The 20924-nt window shown below is 57.6% G+C and overlaps 8 protein-coding genes across 8 annotated transcripts; 5 read left to right on the top strand and 3 right to left on the bottom strand.

The window, feature by feature from the left end:
* Nucleotides 1-324: 324 nt before the first annotated feature.
* SCHCODRAFT_02518330 (uncharacterized protein) lies at nt 325-2326 on the bottom strand (the record flags this gene model as incomplete). Its single annotated transcript, XM_050343393.1, has 6 exons — nt 325-712; nt 766-1246; nt 1297-1837; nt 1896-2089; nt 2141-2224; nt 2272-2326. The coding sequence occupies 6 exons, from the start codon at nt 2324-2326 to the stop codon at nt 325-327; spliced, it is 1743 nt and encodes a 580-aa protein (XP_050197768.1).
* Nucleotides 2327-2681: 355 nt separating this feature from the next.
* On the bottom strand, nt 2682-3871 carry SCHCODRAFT_02518442 (uncharacterized protein; the record flags this gene model as incomplete). The annotated part of the gene is made up of 4 exons (XM_050343394.1): nt 2682-3101; nt 3162-3326; nt 3377-3451; nt 3506-3871. The coding sequence occupies 4 exons, from the start codon at nt 3869-3871 to the stop codon at nt 2682-2684; spliced, it is 1026 nt and encodes a 341-aa protein (XP_050197769.1).
* Nucleotides 3872-4634: 763 nt separating this feature from the next.
* Nucleotides 4635-7762, bottom strand: SCHCODRAFT_02517609 (uncharacterized protein; the record flags this gene model as incomplete). Its single annotated transcript, XM_050343377.1, has 9 exons — nt 4635-5018; nt 5067-5252; nt 5308-5533; nt 5583-5635; nt 5689-5923; nt 5986-6160; nt 6216-6335; nt 6388-6587; nt 6639-7762. 9 exons carry the CDS (start codon nt 7760-7762, stop codon nt 4635-4637), a joined length of 2703 nt encoding a protein of 900 aa, XP_050197770.1.
* Nucleotides 7763-8394: 632 nt separating this feature from the next.
* SCHCODRAFT_02517785 (uncharacterized protein) lies at nt 8395-8929 on the top strand (the record flags this gene model as incomplete). The annotated part of the gene is made up of 4 exons (XM_050343382.1): nt 8395-8475; nt 8525-8678; nt 8729-8815; nt 8871-8929. The coding sequence occupies 4 exons, from the start codon at nt 8395-8397 to the stop codon at nt 8927-8929; spliced, it is 381 nt and encodes a 126-aa protein (XP_050197771.1).
* Nucleotides 8930-11202: 2273 nt separating this feature from the next.
* On the top strand, nt 11203-13054 carry SCHCODRAFT_02517932 (uncharacterized protein; the record flags this gene model as incomplete). The annotated part of the gene is made up of 5 exons (XM_050343386.1): nt 11203-11454; nt 11503-11679; nt 11734-12008; nt 12060-12165; nt 12335-13054. 5 exons carry the CDS (start codon nt 11203-11205, stop codon nt 13052-13054), a joined length of 1530 nt encoding a protein of 509 aa, XP_050197772.1.
* Nucleotides 13055-13286: 232 nt separating this feature from the next.
* SCHCODRAFT_02672860 (uncharacterized protein) lies at nt 13287-14939 on the top strand (the record flags this gene model as incomplete). Its single annotated transcript, XM_050346657.1, has 8 exons — nt 13287-13324; nt 13372-13737; nt 13793-13968; nt 14030-14270; nt 14319-14504; nt 14557-14644; nt 14692-14841; nt 14892-14939. The coding sequence occupies 8 exons, from the start codon at nt 13287-13289 to the stop codon at nt 14937-14939; spliced, it is 1293 nt and encodes a 430-aa protein (XP_050197773.1).
* A 669-nt stretch (nt 14940-15608) lies between these two features.
* SCHCODRAFT_02517975 (uncharacterized protein) lies at nt 15609-18602 on the top strand (the record flags this gene model as incomplete). Its single annotated transcript, XM_050343387.1, has 6 exons — nt 15609-15846; nt 15992-16615; nt 16660-16905; nt 17497-17667; nt 17743-18058; nt 18101-18602. 6 exons carry the CDS (start codon nt 15609-15611, stop codon nt 18600-18602), a joined length of 2097 nt encoding a protein of 698 aa, XP_050197774.1.
* Nucleotides 18603-18995: 393 nt separating this feature from the next.
* Nucleotides 18996-20797, top strand: SCHCODRAFT_02603142 (uncharacterized protein; the record flags this gene model as incomplete). The annotated part of the gene is made up of 5 exons (XM_050344053.1): nt 18996-19569; nt 19623-19679; nt 19727-20368; nt 20417-20665; nt 20721-20797. The coding sequence occupies 5 exons, from the start codon at nt 18996-18998 to the stop codon at nt 20795-20797; spliced, it is 1599 nt and encodes a 532-aa protein (XP_050197775.1).
* Nucleotides 20798-20924: the final 127 nt, after the last annotated feature.

Here is a 20924-nt window from a genome sequence, read left to right on the forward strand (position 1 = left end):
GAGAAGGATGAAGCTTTAGCGTAGCATCCTCTTGAAGGAGAGCCAAGGCAGCGAGCGCAGGTCTCCTCGCGCTGCGGACCGATCCGTTCCCAAAAAGGAAGGAGGACGTTCTGCCGCGCAGCGAAGGAAAACGTCCGGGTCCTTGAAACGAGGGTTCCTCAAGTCTAATCCCGCCTCAAGGGCAGAACCTCACAGCCGTCTCCCCACCGACACTCCGCTCGCCCGTGCGGGCCGGTCTCCCTTTCCCTCTGGCGTTGCGAGCCTTGCTCAAACTGCCCACAGTTCTGAAGGCACCAACACGCACGATAGCAATGCAATTCTTGTCTAGATTACCAGCGGGGCGTAATATTTGACTTGCTCTCCGAACGACCATCTCTTCTGCACCATCCTGCTGTTCAGCATATTCTCATGCATGACCAGGTCCTCCACAATGTCCCGTTGCTTCCCGTTCAATTCCCGCCCTTGTCCATATTGCGACGTGCGTCTGACATACCTCCAGGCGACATACAAGTCCTTCCTCATCTGGGGGTTGTCCTCCAGTGTCAGGCGCAGCACGACTTCCGGTACGAGGATGTTGCGGAGCAGCCATTGCTCGTCAAATGTGTACTCCCTCTGCAAGGCGACGAGCAACCTGTGAATGTCCTCCAGGGGAATCATATTCACAATGACCCGCTCGATCAGAACCCTGCCCTCATCCTCCAGATCTCCGTACCTGGAAATACGCAGGTCAGCACCGCACACGCCCGGTACATGAAGGATGCTCACAATCCCATGGGCGCAGGAGAAAAGGGCGGCAACGTCTTCAAGTCCCGAGGCGGGTCCCCTTTGCGTCCTTTTTTTGCCCACTCCTCCAATTTCCCTAGGTATTCCAACCTCAGCGTCGCCTGATCGTACAAGCACTGCCTCACAAAGAAGCACTGCAAAGCGGGGCCGCTGGTGCGGAGGTGAGCAACGGACTGCAGTTGGTCCAAGGACACCGCATCGGGTACATGATCAGTTAGGATAGCGGTCAACAAGCCTCTGTAGGCCCTGACCCGGTCGGGCACCGCACTCCAGTCGATCATCACCTCGTCGAAGCCGTGGATCCGTGCATGGACAAGAACTTCGGTCTCCCAGTGGGCGCGTAGGCACTTATTGATCCGGGCAGGCGCTGATGAGGTAACCATCCTGCTCAATCTTGGGGATGGATGGGCGGGAAGCGCGGCGTGGCACTTCGGGCAGAAGTCTCTGGTGCTGTAGATGTTCTCTTGGACCCAATCAGTCGTACGCCTTTCAAAACGTCCCAAGAACACGTACCCATAGCTGACAAGCTTCTCACCTCCCCATCGAGTCGGTCATCGAGGTCGCTAGAATCGCTGGAGTCGTCAGAGTCCTCGGATTCGCTGGAAGTATCTCCGCCAGCACCCAGACTGTGTTGCGCTTTGTGCCGGGTTCGCTCCTGTTCCCGCGCGAGCGCGGCCTTCTTCGTCAACATCGGGGGAGGAGCGTCTGAGTTTCGGAGCACTTTCGGCACAAGGTGAGGATTTGCAACGAGCGGTAGAGCTTTCAGGGACTCACGGGGAGGTAGCGCCACTCCCAGCCAGAGACAGAGGCGCACTGTGTTCTCTTCGGCGCTCCTTTGCGGATCAAGCTCCCGCCGGTCGGTGAGGATCTCCTTCAGCTGTTCTTCCCCCATGGGGGCCAGGCTGTCCGCCGTATGCGCTCGAGCCAGGTCAACGATGGTCGCGCGAGACTTCTCCATCTCCTGCTTCGACTGCTCCAGAATTTTCCTGCGTCGTTGAACTTCTTCTGCCTGAGATTTGACAGTCCGGGGCTTGGGTTTCATTCGACGCGACTGCTGGTGTGCATCCAGCTAGTCAGCATATTGGCAGATGTATCCGCCGCCATGCGCTCACCGACGAAGAGACCTGTGCGATTTCGGGTTGCAGTTGAGGGGCAGGCTCCGAGGGGGATGGCGATGGTGTACGTGGATGAGATTTCGGCGATGACGGAGCGCTCGAAGCCAACTGCGAAGGGGCATGGGTATTTGAGTGGCAAGCCGGCGAGAGCGCGGGCTGTTTTGTCACCCCATCCATATGCACTGTCGCGCCTGTGGCAGAGGGTGGGTGGATGAACAAAGGTGAGCTCTCTTTCAGCGCACCTTGACCGAACCACTCGTCCTCGCCATGAAGCAGCACACCCATGCGCATTCCTTTAGGGTACACGTCTTTGCGATCTCTCCCTGCTTTTGGGATGAATGCGGAGAACAGCAACATTGAACGCGATACGCACCGGTGCCCTTCCCTCTGCCCGTTTCCTCCGCCTTCCGCTTCTTTCCCTTGGGCATGGATTTCGGCGGAGAACTCAGATCCCGCGTCGATCCAAGTGTCAGAACAAGGGATACGCTATGAGTGGTCCCAGGGTGCCGGCGTAGATGGGGGGATGTGGGGCAGACTTTGGAAAGTAAAGGTTCTTTGTACAGCGCAGGTACGGAACCGGCGGTCGGGAGGGAAGTCCAGCCGGCGATCGAGCTCAAACTGGAATCGGCGGTCGGGGAAGCCTCCACATAAGGAAATCCCTATCGCGCCACTGCATGATCGATGTGCGATCGGCGGTTCCACGGAACGCGCGCGCCGATGTGCTAAGTCATGGTGAGGGAGATGCTGGCGGGGGTCAACGGAGGCTGAGAAAAGTCCTCATTTCTAAGCCGTTGCGTCGCTAGCCTCGTCATGGTCGCTAACAACGAAACTACCAATGGAGTAGCAGTCTCCGGGCTCCTCCACGCCGCTGCTTGGCTCTCCATCCTCCACATCATCATCGTCAATCTTGACCATTCGCAGGATGCGCGCCCCACCAAGTCCGCCGCTACGTATAGGGGGTAGCATGAACTGAGGCCCATTCGGAAGATTTTGAGATAACAGGCCCGCCCATCGCGCGCCGTCCACCTCAGCAACTTCGGAAGGCGACGATGTCAGAAACCCGTCTTGGTTACCGTGTTCTCCGTAGCAGGCCCCTTCGTCCTCCTCACCACTCGATGTTTCCTCACCGGAATGGATGGCTTGCACATCCAGGAAGGGGTTGTTAATGTAGATGTTGGTGTGATGGACATCGTCCTCGCCTGGCTGCATTGGCAGACGTGCGTAAGATTACAGGTCTCTGTCCTCAAAGGTAGCAGCACGTACTTGGGGAGAATGAGCAGGAACATGTAAGGATCCCGAGGGTGAACCCACGTCGGGCTGGACAATTTCCGGCTGTATCGCCATCGAGCTCGCCTCCTCAGAGGTCGCCCTGGTGGGTGAGCTCCACCGCTTGATACGCTTGAGCGCCCCTCCGAAGTCGTCGCCAGCCTGTGAAGCACCGTGAGCTACGCAGAGCCTCAGACGTCCCACCCACTTACACCGGCATCCTCCAATCCATCGAGGAAGATGGCTTCTGCCAGCCTGCGCTTGGGAGGACATAGGCGAGGTGGTGGCTGCGAAGGCGCGTGAGCTCTCAGGCCACATCAAAAGAGGTTCGCGCGACGTACAGAGGGCGTGATGTTCCTTTGCGGAATACCGAGTACTGCCCCCTCCTTGTTGGGAGTCTCTCCACCTGGCGCGCCCATGGCACGCATCTCCACCATCCTCACCGCCTCTTCCTCCTCTGCCGACCAAGGTGCGTTGGCGAGCGCCTCTACCTCCGCGGAGGAGGACCTCGCAGCTTTCTGCTCAATCCGGCGCACCTCCGCTTCCTCCTCCTCCGTCCAAGGCTCATTGGCCAACCTCTCCACCTCCTCTGATGACGATCTGAGAGCTTCACGTTCGACCCGCCTCACTAACTCCTCCTCCTCCTCCGTCCAGGGAGCACCTGCCAGATCATCAATGTCCTGGGATAGTGAGTGGGGTGCATGCATCGGCCTGCAATGAGGGTATGCAGGTTGATTATCACCGTCAGACAACATGGAAGGACTCGCCAAGGGAGAACTGGCAAGCCATGTGCCATCAGTTCGCCATCAGCTCCAAATGGGGCAGCGCTCGAACAAATGTACGAGCCGAAAGCACCTATGAATTCAACGCTGGAGTCCTTACATGCTAACCGTGATACCTAACCGAGCAGCCAGAACAAATGGACCACCGATTTTCGACCAGATTGCGCTGAACGCTGAGCCTGTAGACAACAACATCAGCGAGTAGATCACCGTACGGAAAGCTATCTGCACCTCTGTTCGCAAGAGCTGATGCAATCATGGGCAGATTCGTCGTGAGCGACGCTGAGAGCACAGCGTTTCTTCTGGCAGTCCACCTACAGCACACATCGTAAGTAGAGTAGTATGCGCTCTGCTGCGGCGCGACGACTTGCCCTGGTACGCTCGTTCACTTGGACGTGTCCGCAGATGTGACGGGTACAAAGGTTGGCGATGAAGCACATGCCAATGATCTTAAGGTCTGGAATGCGAGTGCGTCGGTTGGGAGCGGGTTATCAAGAGCAGTCTGCTGGGCGCCCCTCCTTTTATATGACACCGATCCCAAGCACCTGTCGTCATAAATACTATTAGGCAGGACCATGTATGTGAAATCGTGTAGCAGGGGTCAGGGCAGTACCCGTAGAATTGGGGAGCACTGTTGACGCACACCTGCTTCCCAAAGAACACCGTGTCATGGAGACTAAGTAAGAAACTACGAAAGATGAGCTCCCCAACCGAAGCCGTCCGTCACCCATGCGTTACATGCCCTATCAGTGTGCGCCACCACCGACAAACGCTGGCCTTGGCAGTTCATGTTGAAATGAGTGAGACGGTTCGAAGGGAAGAACAATAGGTCGCCAGCTCGCAAGGCGAGGACAAGGCGGGCTTCATGAAGCACCAGCTCGCCGCCCGTCCATCCACCAAGCGGAGAGACCATGCATATCCTCAGATCACCGCGATCACGATGGCCGTCTGTTGCGACCCCAAGGTTGAGCACGAACCCAGCGAAGGGCGCGCAAGGGGACCCCTCTCGTAGCGGTAGAACCTCGAGAAACAGCTCCAGTTCGTCTTGTACCGGACCCAGGTGCGTCTGCATCTGCCCAGTGGTCATCAGTGCTAGACGCTAAAAGCAGGAAAAACGAACAACATTTTCGGACACCCACGCAAATAGCGGTTTGAGCATGGTGGCGATAGCCTGGTAGCCCAGAGGATCTTCGCGTATCTCGTGAGACTGACGCGGGACACGCATATTCACGTTCACTCGTGTTCCTCCCTCCCTGGAAATCCGTGTCGGATGCGCGGCCTCGGGAGGCGGCAGGTTCTCGTTGCCCTAGTGAGAAGCGTCATCAGAGAATGTGGCACGGCGATACAACGTCTAGGCTCACGTGCTCGGAGTACTTGCAATATATGGTGAAGTGGATGGCAACAAAACCTTCGTACTCTTCCGCTGAGCTGTCCACAGTATCGAAGTCCGACGGCAGTAAGCACTGTATGCGATCGACAACGCTGTCCAGCAATTCCCTGAGATCAGGTCTCCCGGGCTGAGATCCTTCAATAGGTACTACGAAGGCTATGCGGTCGCCAGTGCCTGCCCGAAGATCGAGAGGCATCCTGGAACCACGTATTAGCCAGAACAGCAACATAACAGTCATCAACACACCCGTCTAGGATACCGGGATCCAGGACGATATAATCGTCACCGCCTTCCCGCAGCTGGAGAGGCACGTCGTCAGTCCGTATCTATTCGCTCTGGAGCACGCGGATACCTTGCGTTCCAGCTCCTCCTTCGTTTCAACGCGCACAGCGCACTTATCGACCTTCTTCCGCTGAGCCTCGGTCCACGCCCGCCGGTTGTCCCCAGTGACTGGGCACGGCTCGGAAGGGAAAGGTCGGCCGGTGTTGATGGTTAGCGCGGCAGGAAGCGGACAGGCTGACGGTTGTTGTGGCGCCAGAGACGTATAATCCTCCCACTTGTACGAACGGGGCGGCAGACGAAAGCAACTGATCGGGAGGGTTAACGCAAATGTGCATGCGTGAGATTCATGCGCAGGGAAAGCACTGACTTCAGCTGAACCTCCCCAAATCGAGCGTCCCAGAAGTCGAAGTCCGAGAGATGATGGTAAGCGGCGGTGCTCGGATCGTAGAGACGGAGGTTGCTTTTGCCGGTGGCTTCTTGCTGCATCCAACGCAGGAGGGGAAGGTAGTGATTGCGGACGAGCCGGCCAGCAGCCGTTTGCTCTGCAGAGAGACAACATACGTTAGAAAAGCTCCACAGGCCCAGGTACTCACCCACCGTCCGGCTCACGGAATGGAAGACCCATGGCCATGATATCATGGTAAGTTGTATAGCGTCCACTGCGACACTCGCCTAAGAATGCGCACGAAGACAGCGCGAATAGGATGAGCGGGGTGCCTGTGCTCGGCATGTCCAGTCAAACGCATGGTGCCCGTTGATAGAAACCCACCGGCCATGCACAGATAGAGAAGCCGTGTCCCCATGCCCAACCATCTCTCCAGCGTCGACTTCGATACGCCAGCTGAGCGCGCTAGCTCGGCCCTATTGGCGCCATGGGGTAGAGCACCCTGCGCTGCGCGTGCGCGTTGCTTACGCCGAGCGTCCCTTGAACCATTCTTCTGACGAGTCTGACGAGCCTCGCGGTCGAGACTTCCGCGCTGTCAGTATACGCAGCAGTGCCATGGAACATGAATGACCCACTGATCTACGTTCAGCACCAGCTGTATGTAGCCCATGCAGAGGGCGAGTTCCATCTCGGATGCACTCCTCTCCAACCTCGTGACCATAGCGGCGATGCTGGCGAGGTTCAGAGGTGAAGATGGCGCCGCCAAAACGGCAGCGTTGGATAGGTTATCAACCACTCCGAACAAAGCGGCTATACGGCTGACACGCTGCGCGTCATTCTGCCCGCACACCTGCTCCACCAACAAAGACGCGCCCTCTGTCAGAGGTACAGGACCATCGACCAATGTCCAGTTCTTGTGCTGCTTGTCACCTTCCAGCCTTACAGAGTTTGTGCGCGGGCGGACATGGCGTCGGGCCTGCTTCTCCTTAGAACGGCGCCGACGTTTTCGGTTGCGAGGCGCGGGGGACGGGGAGGAGTCTTCCCGCGCGCTGTCTCGTTCGTCGCGATCAGCGCGTCCCCTGGAGCGGAGCCTCGTGCGACGCGGGCTTTGAATACAACGGTTTCTGGTCGGCGAGTCCTCGTCGTCAGAGTACTCAGTGAGCGGCGAAGGCGGACCCGAGGACGACGGCGCGGATAGCCTAGAATCGCACCCGCTATTCCGGATCATTGACAGCTCTTCTACCGGGTTACAGACGTCGTACAGATGTGTCTCAGGGCGAGCTGATGAAGTAGACTGTTCCAGTGTGAGTTTGACCAGGGAGTAAGACGCAGGGGAGAAACGCACATAAAATTGCTCTGGTTCGGCGGTACAGACTGACGCGGTGTCGTCGGAGAAAGAAGCTTCGGACAGCAGCTTTGGCCAGTCTTCAGCGTGGTTGACCCCAGGCGACGTTGGCCGAGGGGCCCACTGCTCGGCGGCCGGCGACGGCGACCCAGCTTGCGGTCGGGGATGGAAAGGTCCTAGGTCGGTGTTGTTTGGAAGCGCAGACGACAGAGAGCGCGCGCGGGGCCGTCCATGAAGGGACGCCATGGATGTCGAACGATGACGCCGGAGGGAAACCGCAATGCTGTCCCTCTCCGCACGCACCGCTCTCACCAATTCCGCAGCTGAATCGGCACACGAGGCCTGCCAGGACGCATTCAGCAACGCCTCCCAAGTCGCCACGGGAAGATTCAGAGAAATGGACAGAGACGCCATGGGCGACAAACGACCGGTGACTGGGCGGACGAAAATCGTCTGGTCAGGGTATTTCGGGCGCGCCAAATGATCCAAGCTTACGTACTTGTGCCGTTGACCAGATGACGGCGAGGTGCCGTCCGCTGATGAGGATTGTGGCTGGGGCCGTTGCAAGTCTACCGTTACTGAAGGAAGCCTTGACTTTTGTACCAGATAAGTTGGGGCTGGCCAACGTTCGGAGATTGGGAAATTTGGGTCTGGTTTGTGGACGGGATTGCAGGCGAGCGGCGAATTTCATCCCATTTCCAAAGCGGCATCCTATCATACGCGTGCGCAGGGTGGTCATGCCTGGCCGCCGAGTGCCCGTATGCACCAGGCGAGCCGGAGAATGGGCAAGAAGAGCTGGTGGGCTGGAATGACTCCTGCCACGTGACGTCCGGCAAAATCCGGATGGGGGGGAGGATCCTGATGTCGGGTGGATTCGCCGGTTACGCCTCCTCGTTGCAAACCGCCACAGCGATGTGCTGGGACACATCCGATTACTGCCCCTCGGGCCGGATGCGCTGGCCACCAAAAGGCGTATTCCCGGTGGGAGGGGGCAATTTAGTCGACCGTCCAGGTGAGCGCGTTCGCTAAGCTCCGCTTTTCCTGCAATGAAGTTGAATCCAGAGGCCATACTCGCCGTATATCGCCCGCAAAGCTGCGGTGGCAAAGTGGTCCTGTATCTGGTCGCCGTATGTGTGACTGCCGTGTGAGTCGGTATATTCACTCACCGTAATACAGTGGTACGGCCACGAGAAATTCACTTGGGATCCCCTATGGCGCCCAGATGGCAATACGCAGGACCTCGTCGACCGCGCGTGGCTGGCGCTCGCTCCCCTGAACAAGAAGACGCTCCCAGAGGAGCAAATGCACAAAGTCCCCTTCGGGCATGTTGGTAAGCCCGCTGTGCACAGAGGATATAGTACCCGGACTCAACGCATATAGAACTGATGTCGTCCATGTCGTGGCAACGATTCGCCGAGGCAGGCGTAGAAATGCCCGGACATGCCACTCGCACAGAGCCCCTGTTCTGTGAGTGCCGTCGGTGGATTTGGCAACCATTTTGCGGCTCCATCACCCCGGGTAGGGGTCGCCGACGCATGGGTAGTCATCTGGAGTATTCCTGGTATAAACTGGGGAGACTGACCATGCCAAAATGGTACTGGAGAGGTGCAGGGCGGGCCGCAGCTGAGGAGGCCGTAAGGCGCCTGGCGGGACGCAGCCCGGAGCATGCCATACCCGAAGACATGGCAATGCGCATGGCGAATCGCGCGGGGGAGTCTGCCGAAGAGCAATTCTCGCGATGGCACCATTAGCACTAGCGTGAATTATCATCTCTCCATCCCAGAGAGGTCCAGGAGGTGTGATCTATCTCGATTTATCAGTGAGGTCCCGCAGGCTATGGGGCTTGACGGACGGCTCGTCTAAGTCCCAATTTGTGGCGGAACGCGGGCTTTGTTTGGCTGCTCACTGATCACGTGATGGCCGGATGAAGTCGGCGAAAATTTGATCGATGAAGGCTTTGCTCTTGCCATCAAGCCATTCGTACACCATACCTTGTCGCAGCCAGGGCCCGGCTGAGCGGTTTGGAGGTTGGCCTCTCCTTAGGCCTGAGGTTGTCATGACCTCAGGTCGCCGCGCATGTACGATCAGTATGGGCGTGCTTTGGTGCGATGGCTCGTCGATCGCTCGATCGGCGAGAGTCTTTTGTTGTTTCTGTGGGCTTTTCACCGGGGGCTGTCGTCGCTTCGGCGTCGGTCAGTCCACGGACTAGGGCGACGTGCGGGCTTCACTCCCCACGTCGCCCGATCGCGGACGGCGTCGAGCCCGGGTGGCTCGGTTTCCGTACGTGATCACTTGGGCAGCGTCGGGTCCCCTGAGCGGCTCGGTCGCTGCACATACCTTTGCTGGAGCCGGCAGCGCCCTATGCGTTGTCCGGCCACAGCGCCACTAGCGACCGCCCAAAGACTTCGTGACGGGACGTAAGTGAAAGCCTTCATGGAACACGCGGAGTTGCTAACGAGTTTCCGCAGATATTCTGGTATTCGGTCCTTCCGTCCATCTCGTCTCGTACCCAAGAGCAGATCGTTGACGCGCCCCTTTTCAGCACGCCTTGCCTGTCGGTTTTTGGTCACCATCGCGTTTGTTGTTACTGTGGGCTCCTGGCCGGGGGCTGTCGTCGCTTCGGCGTCGGTCAGTCCACGGACTAGGGCGACGTGCGGGCTTCACTCCCCACGTCGCCCGATCGCGGACGGCGTCGAGCCCGGGTGGCTCGGTTTCCGTACGTGATCACTTGGGCAGCGTCGGGTCCCCTGAGCGGCTCGGTCGCTGCACACCTCCGTCCTAGGCGATGACGCGCCGGTTGCGACCGGACTTGTCCGGTTGTTGACTGTCGATGTCACGTCTTTTGTTGTTTCTGTGGGCTTTTCACCGGGGGCTGTCGTCGCTTCGGCGTCGGTCAGCCCACGGACTAGGGCGACGTGCGGGCTTCACTCCCCACGTCGCCCGATCGCGGACGGCGTCGGGCCCGGGTGGCTCGGTTTCCGTACGTGATCACTTGGGCAGCGTCGGGTCCCCTGAGCGGCTCGGTCGCTGCACATACCTTTGCTGGAGCCGGCAGCGCCCTATGCGTTGTCCGGCCACAGCACTATCGACGGTCGTCTCGGAGTGTGCAACCATCCGTAGGAGGCCGCTCCCCAGATCTGGAGGATTTGCTAACGTAGCTGCAGATATATCAGGGTATATTCTCGTCTCAAGAGGTTCGTTTCCTATCATGCGCGAGAGGCTTAGTTCTTCCTGCCCAGCCCGTGTCAGCACACCGCCTTGGCCCACACTCGGTGTGCATCGGACCCCCTTCTCGGTGTAGTCGCTGCTTTTCTTCTGCATTTCAACTGTTTCTGACATCATTGTAGGGTGTCAACGCACGTCGCGGTCGCGCACGTCACAGTCGCGCAATCGCATGCCAGCTTCCTTCGGTATATCCCCCGCATTCCTTATTTCACAAGCTGACTGTCCTTAAGGTTCTTTTATCTGCTTGCACAGTCGGCCCGCCAGCGGTGCGTACAGGTTCCACTTTATTCCTCACCGCTGATGTTCGTTTCCCTGCCAGCTTTGAACGACAACCCTGCATCAGTGCCCACGGCTTACTACGCACCTTTACATACACTATTTCTTTCGGTGGCCACCCCTTTTGTTACCCTTTGATTACTATACTGCATTACCTACAATCTCTGCGGCGCGCACCTTTCTGGTGTCGCAGCCTTGGAAAAGAGGACTTGTCTCTGAAGTCCCACAGGAGCTCCTGCTACCCATACTTTTTGAAATTCATAATGGCTGACCCTAACCCTAATACACGTGCCCGCTCCAATCCGGCAGTGTGACTCGGCCGATCGCTGTGTTGTCTTTTGCCTCCTTGCATCATGTTTTCGCCTACATCTACTAACCTCAAGGGCCTCTATGTCCTGGCCCCTAACGTGCAGGGACCCTTTGAAGGGGATGCTGATGTGCCGGCATCGGTCTGGGACGTGTCTGGCGATATCGCAGCCCCTGAGGGTCCCTTCTGTCCAAGCGAAGTCCCTGCGGACAATCTACTCTACACGTATGGGACCATGAGCGGTCTCTGGGATGGTTTGAAGAACATCGCTCTGCCCGGGGAAAGATGGCGGGTGTCTGTGAGTGTCATACAGTGGGGAGGGCGCTCAGTCTGCTAAACCGCGCAGGACTTTTGCAAGAGCTGCAATTGCAATGCCATGCAGCTCATCCGATGCAGGATGTGCTTTGACTTTCTGTGCCTTGATCGCTGCATACCCCGCCCCAGCACTGTTACCCAGGAGCAGATGGATCTCTTCATATGCCCTCAGTGCTGGGCCCAGGAGTTCAAGAAGTCCAAGTACGAGGTGAGGGCCTCGTCGTACTCCTTGTACAACGTCCGCAGTCTAAGTCACTTCCAGCCCTTCGGCAAAGATGGCCCTCCCGCTGATTATCGGGGGGTTGGGCGGCCGATGCCCCTCTCTCGCGACTCTCTGGCCTACATCGTCGTCGTTCGCTACGCGGGCGTGCGCCTGCCGGGCTCCACGCCCGCTGTGATGTTCGAATACCTGAAGAGCATCAATCCCGGCCACGCCGTCCTCATCGACCTCCCGTACCAGGGGTTACATACCGCCAAGGGGGCGAACGGCTATGAGGATGCCCTCGCAACGTTCATCACGAATGGCCTTCACAATGGGTAGACGTGTCTTTCACATGATGCTTCGGATACAATTAACACTCCTTCTAGTCCTCACCGAGTCGTGATCTGGTTTCTAGGTTGTTGGCACAAAGAACAGAAGCAGCTGGTTGTGGGGCAAGGGGAGCACGGATTCATCACTGCTCCAACAAAGCAGGTAAGTTACTGTCTATCACCGTAACTGGACGACGAGCCTCACTGGCGGCTCGCATGGAGCCGCCGGCCCACCGGCCTGCGCCGCCTGATACGCACTCGCCGGCCGGACGGTGTTCACTCGTAGAACCCGGAGTGTGTGGCTCCTTCTCTGTGCTCATCGCCACCAACAGGTACTCTGGCGGCTGCTACCTCAAGTCCTATGGGACCAGCTCAGGGCCCGCGTTGGGCGGAAGAATTACATGTTGGTCTTGGCGCACGGCGGATGCGGTCACCCCGTCGTCGCAGCTGGTCAGACACCGCCGACCATCGAGTTCATCCATGCTGCCCGCATCAGCAACTCCTTGACCATCACCCAGCCGGTCTTCTCTTGGTCCCACACAGTTCACCTTGGGCTAGGGATAGCACAGCACTTCCTTTGCAGCGATCGGGGAGCGTCTTCCGCAATCAAACGGGCCACTCGGCAATGCCCTCCCGGCGTCGCCTCGCCCTCCTTCTACCTCCTAGAAAGGGCCGGCGACAAGTTCCAGGTCACGTCGTACCTCGCTCACGATGGCGCGGATCTCTTCTGGGGAACGCGCATCCCCTTCCAATGCGAGCTGTGCCGCCGCGTAGGTTGTATGACAAAGGTCCCTAGGAAGAGAGCCTGGAGGGAAGCTCTGCAATCAGACACTGCGGGGGAGGATGGTCGCTACTTCGCCTGCGGTGCATGTGGGAACGACAAGGGGTACATGTACTTCCTGGCCCTGTATCCTCCTGCTCCGGACTACAAGGGGCATGGTGGCGCTTACTCGAAGGCATCTCGCCAGTGGGCCCTCGATGGGAGTTGTACGGAGTGGGGGGTGTTGGAGGCTTGGAAGCAGGAGGAGGATGGAAGTCATGTTCGCATGTAGATTCATTTGCTTGTGGTGTCTTACATCTGGAATACATATGCACGCTCGCGGTCACTATCACTTGTTGCATGGGGTCATCTTTAGCTCACTCGGTAACTTCCATTCCTCGCGCATGGCCTGGAGTTTGATCACGGGTGTCACGGCGTCTATTCTCTCTCTCTCTCTCGCCTTCCCTCCTGCCCACTTCTCCTTGGCTTTTCACCTTCATTCCCCAATCCCCTGGTGATCGACCATGGAGAGCGATACCGAACATCGTTTCCTCGACACCTTGTGAGCTTAACTCACTACGTTATGGACAGACGACCGTAACCCCACAGACCCTACCCTGTGCTGGAGAAAATTCTACGCGAATTGAGACTCAAAGACCTCCTCAAGTTACTGCGAGTCTCCCGCGGGACGCGTATCAGCGTCCGTGAATTCCTGATGAACGACTTCAATGCCGACGCTGTGCTGTCACCGTTCATCCTGGATATCGACTCTTTCCAGGCCGTGCAGGCGCGCACTCAGGCTGTCATCGGGGGATCAATCCCACTCTCTTTCTTCATCGGCGTGACCTGGCGGAGCTCGGACCTGGACGTCTACGTTCCTTCCCGAAACGCCCTTGAGATGGGCAGCTATCTATTGGCCAATGGCTACAACTTCATCCCAGGCGCGGCGGGAGACACTTTGGAGGAGAGCTTGCGGTGCGAAGCCTGCCTATCGCTCACGCTTGGAAGACTAACGTGCGCGCGACCCTAGGGATGTGGAATCCTCAGACGAGGAGGCGAGCGATGACGAAGAGGAAGATGAAGAGTACTACCCAGGCCCTTTTCAAGTGGTGCTCAACTTCGAGGCCTCCTTCGACGCCGCCATCCGTATCCAGCTCATAGCAACGACGGGATCTACGTTCGAATGTTTTATGAACTATCACAGCAGTACGTAGTCGGGACTTTCCTCTTACATCTTGATAAGAGGCTGATCACATTGGGCGTCCAGCTGTGGTCCTCAACATGCTGACCAGCAGTCGAGCCATCAGCTTGTACCCCTATGAGACGATGAAGGGGAGAGGGCTGCGCCTCAGGACCACGACACCGGCCACAACGGCGCACAGCAAGTACGCGGCGCGGGGCTTCCAAATGCACGATGGCGTGCGGGAGGTCGAGCTCCACGGATTTGCGAGAGGCTATCGCTACGTCGGCGACGATCTTTGCGCGGTCGTGCAGCTTTCCGGTTCCAGGTAAGATGAAAGGCCTCGGTCACTCTGCACACAGCTGACGGCGTGTAGTCACGATGATGGCGACATACTCACTAACAACTCTTGGACGCTTCGAAGTGTGCCCGGCCCGACGTGGGGTCGTGGTCCGACCGCGCGGCTCAAGTGGTTCACCAGACGCCTGCCGGGTTCCATCGTGTACCGCACCGTTCCTTCAGAGGAGTTCTGGTCTTGGCTCCGACGGGTTTGCGTCGAAGGGTGAGCCCCAGGTAGCGCCCCTCATCACCCAGACGCTGACTGGTATCTCCAGAGATGATGACCTGGAAAGGCGAGCATGCGCTTACCTCTGCAGGATCTTTGACCGCAGACGTCTCAAATGCGTCCGTCATCAACTTCAGGTTTGCTCTTCCCCGTAACAGCGCAAGCTGCGGCTGATGCTTGGTAGGACGCGGTCGACCGCCTTCAAGGCACCCCCATCCGCCCACATCCGCTTAAAGACATCTTGAAGACACTTCCGGGGACATGCAGTCCCGACCATGCCGCGGCGCTGGAGGAAAGCATAGTGGAGGTCCGGATGGGCAACGCTGAGCTCGAGGTGAGCTGCGGAAAAGCTCTTGCGATGGCTTATGAATGAGCTTCCTGCAGGCAAAGATGCGGCAGGTGCGGGACGCCCTTGCATCCCGCCAGCAGTGATGGTCCGTTGCCCAGCCCACCTCGCCCTCGCTCAAATATATTGGTCGATGTATCCTTTCTTGTAACCCTCCTTCAAGTTCGTACTACAGGGATGTCGAGCTACAAACTTTTCTTCCATTCTTCTTGGACAGTGGACGGTTTTGTCTTGGGCTTTCGCACACGTCTTGATTCTGTACAGCGCTGACTTCACCTGGGGCCATTGGATCTGCATATATGTATATATATGAACCTTGTATAACTGCCCACGTAGGGGACTTGGAGCGCATGCGCACGTGGGCGGACGCTTTTCAGCGCGACAGCGCTTTCCGTCCGCCTGCCCGATTAGGAAATCCTCGTGGACTTTGAACCACCGGACTCATCGCATGCGCCGCTCGTTGTAGGTATCATTGGCAAGTTCTGACGCGGCTGTGAAATGGGATATATACCTTTCAAACTATCATTGATCACGGGTCAGCGGCCGTCGCTTTCCTCGAGCCTGTGCTCACGTTGTATCTCGTTCTTGGGATGGTAGGAGCACGACCTACAACTGAATTCTCTCTACGACCTTGGTTATGTACGACCTGCTGCTTGTGCACTTATTGCGGAACAGTCATGATGTAGGCCCTCCCATTTTCGATCCCCCACGCGGCGTCAAATTCAATTGATCTTCCTTTTGTCTTGACCCTCACGATGTCCGCGGGCGAGCCGGACCTGGGCATCCTCCAGCATCTGTCCCTCGAGCTCCAGCTTCTTATAATCGAGAACTCGTGTCCTCAAGCTGTTGCATGCTTGTCCGAGACTTGCAAGCGGTTTGCATGGGTCAGCCGACGTTGGCGCCTTCACACTCTTAAAATCACGTCGAGAGGATTGCCTGCTCTGCAACACTGGCTGGAGAAGGAGTGCGACGGGAGAAGCTGTCAATGTCAAGGTACGTCCCTGCACCCTCGAGTATCAGAGCGCTCAGTGGTCGCAGACAAGATTCTCTTTCGTTTTGAACGGCCTGAATACCGCTGCGCCGTGATGATCTGTCGTACGTGCAGTAATCATCGGTCGTTCTCGCTAATGGTATGCAGCCAATACGAGAGCCGAGTTCAACAAATTCGTGCGCGTTCTCCTCTTGCCAAAGGAATGGAGCACCGAGTGCCGCGCATACCTTGCGCTACTCGCGGCCATGGCACCGCTCCGCCTTAGCGAGATCGCTGCAAGCTGCATGGAAGACGACGTCTGGTGGCAGGAGGCAAACAAGGCGTGGAAGAAGGAGATCGGTGCAGAGGTCTTCGCGTCGGCAGCCGCCATTTCATTCAGGAACCCGTCCAGGAACGGCCTGCTTTCAGTATTCAAGATGAGGCTGCGCTCTATGCATAAAGAGGTCGCAGACCTGCCATGCACTCTGAAGCTGACTGGCTGCGCCACGGGCTACTCACAGTTCCATGAATGGGGCCAGGACGACTGGAATCCAACCGCGGGCGATGAGGAGGACGAGTACCCCGGCCTAGAGCGGATCTGTCTTCGTGTCAAATCTCTGACGGTGGACATTGGAGGCGGTATAGAAGACATTATCGCCAACGTGTACTTCTTCGACTTGGAGGACCTCAATGTACGAACGCGGGGGAGGGGGACAGAATGGCACGCGGTCGGCCGTCTTTTGCGCGACGCGAAGAAGCTCAAAACCCTCCGCCTTCGCCGCGGTATAACAGGTACCTTCTTGTCCTCTCTTGCAATAGTTGCTGACACCAGCCAGGTCGCTGGTCCCAGCTTGAGAGCGACTTCCTGCCTGCCTTGGAGAGTTTACACGTCGACTGGACACAAGTCCCCTGCATCTCGGGAGCCCCCCAATTCACGGTGTTCAACAAGGTCACACTGTACGTTCACAAGTACGACGCCGACCACGCCCTGGACGCCGACTACGAGGAGGCAAAGTTCATCTTGTCGCATGAGCATTGGAGGGAGATTGTATTCGTTGAGGACTGGTTCTGGAAGCTCCCTGGTAAGCCCTTACTCGGCCTACATAAGGGTGTTAAACTCAAATTTAACAGAAGCGGCAGCCGGCCGAGTGCAGAGGCGGGCTCATCTGGTCTCAAAACTCGGTCTTCAATCGTTCCCAACCTTCGCATAGGGACTCGCCTACTTTTCATGTACAGCGCGCGCGCATCTTGAACTAAGGGTCCACGAAGACCGCAAATTCTGGCATACTACTTACCCGTCATCGTACCGTATCTTGAGAAAACCATGCGTAAAGTTGAAGGTTGTGATTCAGGGTGCCTTCCGTCATGGATATTGAACGGTACATGTGAGGGTCTCCGCGGAAATTTTGTGACATATGCTTAACTCCAGCAAGTCCCAGTCCGTTGGGACGCACTGAGCCAAGGAGGAAGAGTCGGGAGGCGATTTGTGACGTGTGACGCCTGGTGACAGCGATTCTTTTGTTCTTGACCGTCATGGCGATTGCAGATTACAATGATTTATACCCGCATTATGATATGTGTGGCCTGAGCGAGCTCGCTATCGTTAGGCCCGACTTGCGCGGTATGTGAGATGAGCGAAGCCTTGTTCGCGATGCCTGACAATGCCCCCGCAGCTCTTCCTGTCCCGTTCAAGCCCTTCTTGCTAAAGGAGCAGCTGTTAGCATTTGAAGACCCGGAGCAGCTGTATCCCAACGCGGTCCAGGCTGTGGTGCCTGACTGGAAGGATCACGCCGCTGCCGAAGCTCTGCGCGTTGTAGGACCGTGGGGTGTCCTACGTCCCCCAGGTGAGCTATGTTGTGCTGCCGCGTAGATTGTCGCTCGTTCTTATGCCCTGAAAGGATGTGCCTTCTGTTCGGCAGAGACAGATGGTGCAGTTGTATGCGACAACGATATATACCTGCACGTCCTGGAGCCTTTCGCATCGGCGTGGGGACTGAGCCAGCCCATTGATTGGGTTGACATCGCCCAGCGGCTGAAAATCCTGATTCCCGAAATTCAGGCTATCCTTGACGACAAGAATACGGAGCATTCGAGGCCCTCCGCACACAAACTCCTTTCTTACAAGTTCTTTGAGAGGGCGAGCCCTGGATTGAAAGTCCTGCCTGCGGTGGCTCGGTACACGCAGCACCTGAAAGGCAGCATCCATAGCGCTAGCTATACCGGGTACACCGGGTAGTAAGTCATCAACTTCTGTGGCCGCGCTATGCCGCCTAACAGCAACGACAGCTATGGTCCTCGCGGAATGCGACTGCTCCGACAGTTCCTTGTGACGTCGTTCACGGATGCCACTGACCTGCAGGACGAGATCACTAGCGCGATATACGTCTCGCATCTGGCTGTCCGGCTGGTCATGGGCGACATGAAGTGGGAAGGGGACCTCGGTATGATGAAGGCGTGGCTGCTCATCCTGGAGACACAGCAGTTCGGAGAGGAACGAGACGCCCGAACGCTCGAAGACCCACCGAACTTCCTCTCCGCCTTTGCCTCCATGGCCCAAACGCCAGCCAGCGGCCCCAGCGGTGGATCGGGTAGCTTGGAGCAAGATGGGCTGGGGGTGGAGCCTGCGGTTTCTTTGCAGACAAGGAAGAGCACGCGGCTGAGGAAACGCCCACCTCGCCTGAGCGACTCCGACACCGATGACACCCCTCTTATCACCAAAAAGACAAAGGTCTCGAGAGGCGCCACAAGAGGCAGAGGGAACGCCAAGAAGAGTAGGTAGGGTGGGATGGCTCTAATTAGCGGTGGATGCTGGGCCTATGTATTCCATCAATCGCACGCTGGGGCTGTGGTGAGCCAAACGATGGCGTTGTCCCGCGCAGAGACGTTCCGACCCAAATAAGGAAGTCGGTTGAATTTCGTCCACGCCGTACCCGCCTTGCTGGTCGAATAGATGCGAGACACCGTCGACGAGGCCGATACCCACCCCCTTGTAGCGCGTAAGCAACCCAACGGGCGCCGGTGGTCGTCAGCCAGTGAATGCCTCACTTTTGGGGTCCTGCAGGCCGGCGCATTTAAGCTTTACACTTGCACTCTCTCAATACAGACTGCTCGTAAAGTGGGCCTAAGTTGTCACCGGGCGTGCGTCCCACCCTTCTTGTCTTCTCCCACCACCATGAGCGTCGGCGGGGTCGTTGCAACCGCCATCGCGGCGGCGCTTGGGCTCCATTTCTGTCTCTTCGGCTTTCTACGGCTCGCTCTCCGTCTGCTTGCACCGAGAGACGATTCGACTGCGCCGGTGAGACGTACTACCCCGCGCGTCTCATACGCGACAGCATCCACGCAAACCATGGAGACGCGCGTCTCATACGCGACAGCATCCACGCAAACCATGGAGACAGTGGGGTGCCGGCGGGACACTGACGAGAGGCTTCTCCCCATGGCCGAGAGGGCAGAGGACGAGGGCGACCTGCATCATACCGGCGGTGCTCCAACCGTGCAAGATATCAGCGGCCACCACGAGGGGAAAGGAAACAGTCCGATCGCCAGCCAAGGCATCCTTCCCGGCGACCTGTTGGCTGAGGTCGTTGAATGCTGCCATGAAGCCGATCTCATGAACATTGCTACAGCCTCTCGCGATTTGTGGCAGATCACTCGCAGCCGGCGCTTCAGGACACTGGTCATCAGGCCGCGAAGGTTCTTCTCCTTCGCGAAATGGCTCTACGCGCGCGCAATTGAGAGCAAGTCCCGTAAGCATGTTTGTTGGTTGACATTGACGAAGCTTTTGCTCATCTCTTTGTAGCTGCCCAAGCCCTTTACACTCCCATCCCTGGTCTCAACTTCACGATGCCGATCACAGGTACGGCGCTCGTTCTTCACTGCCATTGACTTTCACATCGTCCACAGAGTTCGGCCGTGATCCATTGGACCGCTATGTGCGTACCCTTGTCTTACCGACGCGCTGGACGGAAGGCACCGCTGCGTTTCTGAAGGTCATTGCCGCACTAGCACCCAGCGGGATACACACCTTGGTTCTCGGCGGCAGGAACGAGCAGCATGCATGGTACGCGCAGATGTGGCAGGCCTGGGTACCCGTCACAATGGACCCGCTTCTGAAGAACGTCAAGACGCTAGTGTTTCACGAGCCAACGAACGACGGGCTGCACTTCATCCTCCGTCGGCGGCCCACAGGCGATGGACCAGCGCTCTCAGAGACCGTCCGCAGCATCGAGATACAGCCACCGCAGATGGATTCCGATGGCGCGCCCCCCAACTCTTGGTACGAGCTCTGGTGGGACGAGGGCACTGTCCCAGGGGACGCTGCGGGAGATGAGGACAAGGATTTGCTACTGGCGGTTAGCTCTCTCCACGTCCACCTCGTCGCCGGAATCCGCGGCGTGATGACCGGCCTCCATTTCCCTTGTCTCGACGCGCTCACACTCGAGTTGACGCTCATGTATGGAGATGACTGGGAGTTTGTGGACCGTCTGTTGACCGAGTGCGCTGACAAGCTTCGCCGACTTCGTGTCATGGCTCGTGAGGAAGCAGGTATGCTGAGACGACCTTTCCTGTACTACAACGTCTGACAGAAAATAGCCTTCGACGATGTCCTCGACATACGCAAGGACCTAACTCAGCTCATTCGCGTTGAGGTCGACTGGCGCGCCCTCACAGCACTCGCTGGCTTGGAACACGTTACCTCCCTCGGAATGGTTGAGGTGATTGTCAGGACGTACGACTCCGACGTAGCCGTCGCGAGCGAGTATGACGAGGCCAGGCGCACGCTGACGACAGGCCATTGGAAGAGGGTCGCTGTCGTGGACAAGCCTTTCTTGAAGCTCCCAGGTATGGTACCCGAATTGTTGCGCGGCAGAAGGTCAAGCTCATCGGCGTCTGTCAGGCCAGGAGAGCATGCGCGAAGACCATCATCAGAACTTGAAGCGGAGGTTGAACTGGTCGCAAATCGAGTTCGAGTAGACTGTGGATTGGGTTTATAGACGCATTTCTTGGAATTTTGTTTCTGTGTACAATACGTCCTAGCTTTCTTGACAACGAGCCCGACGTTCAGCAGATGCACTGCCTCCTGAGCGATAGAACATGCCGC

Source organism: Schizophyllum commune, assembly GCF_000143185.2.
Source record: "Schizophyllum commune H4-8 unplaced genomic scaffold SCHCOscaffold_13, whole genome shotgun sequence".
NCBI lineage: Eukaryota > Fungi > Basidiomycota > Agaricomycetes > Agaricales > Schizophyllaceae > Schizophyllum > Schizophyllum commune.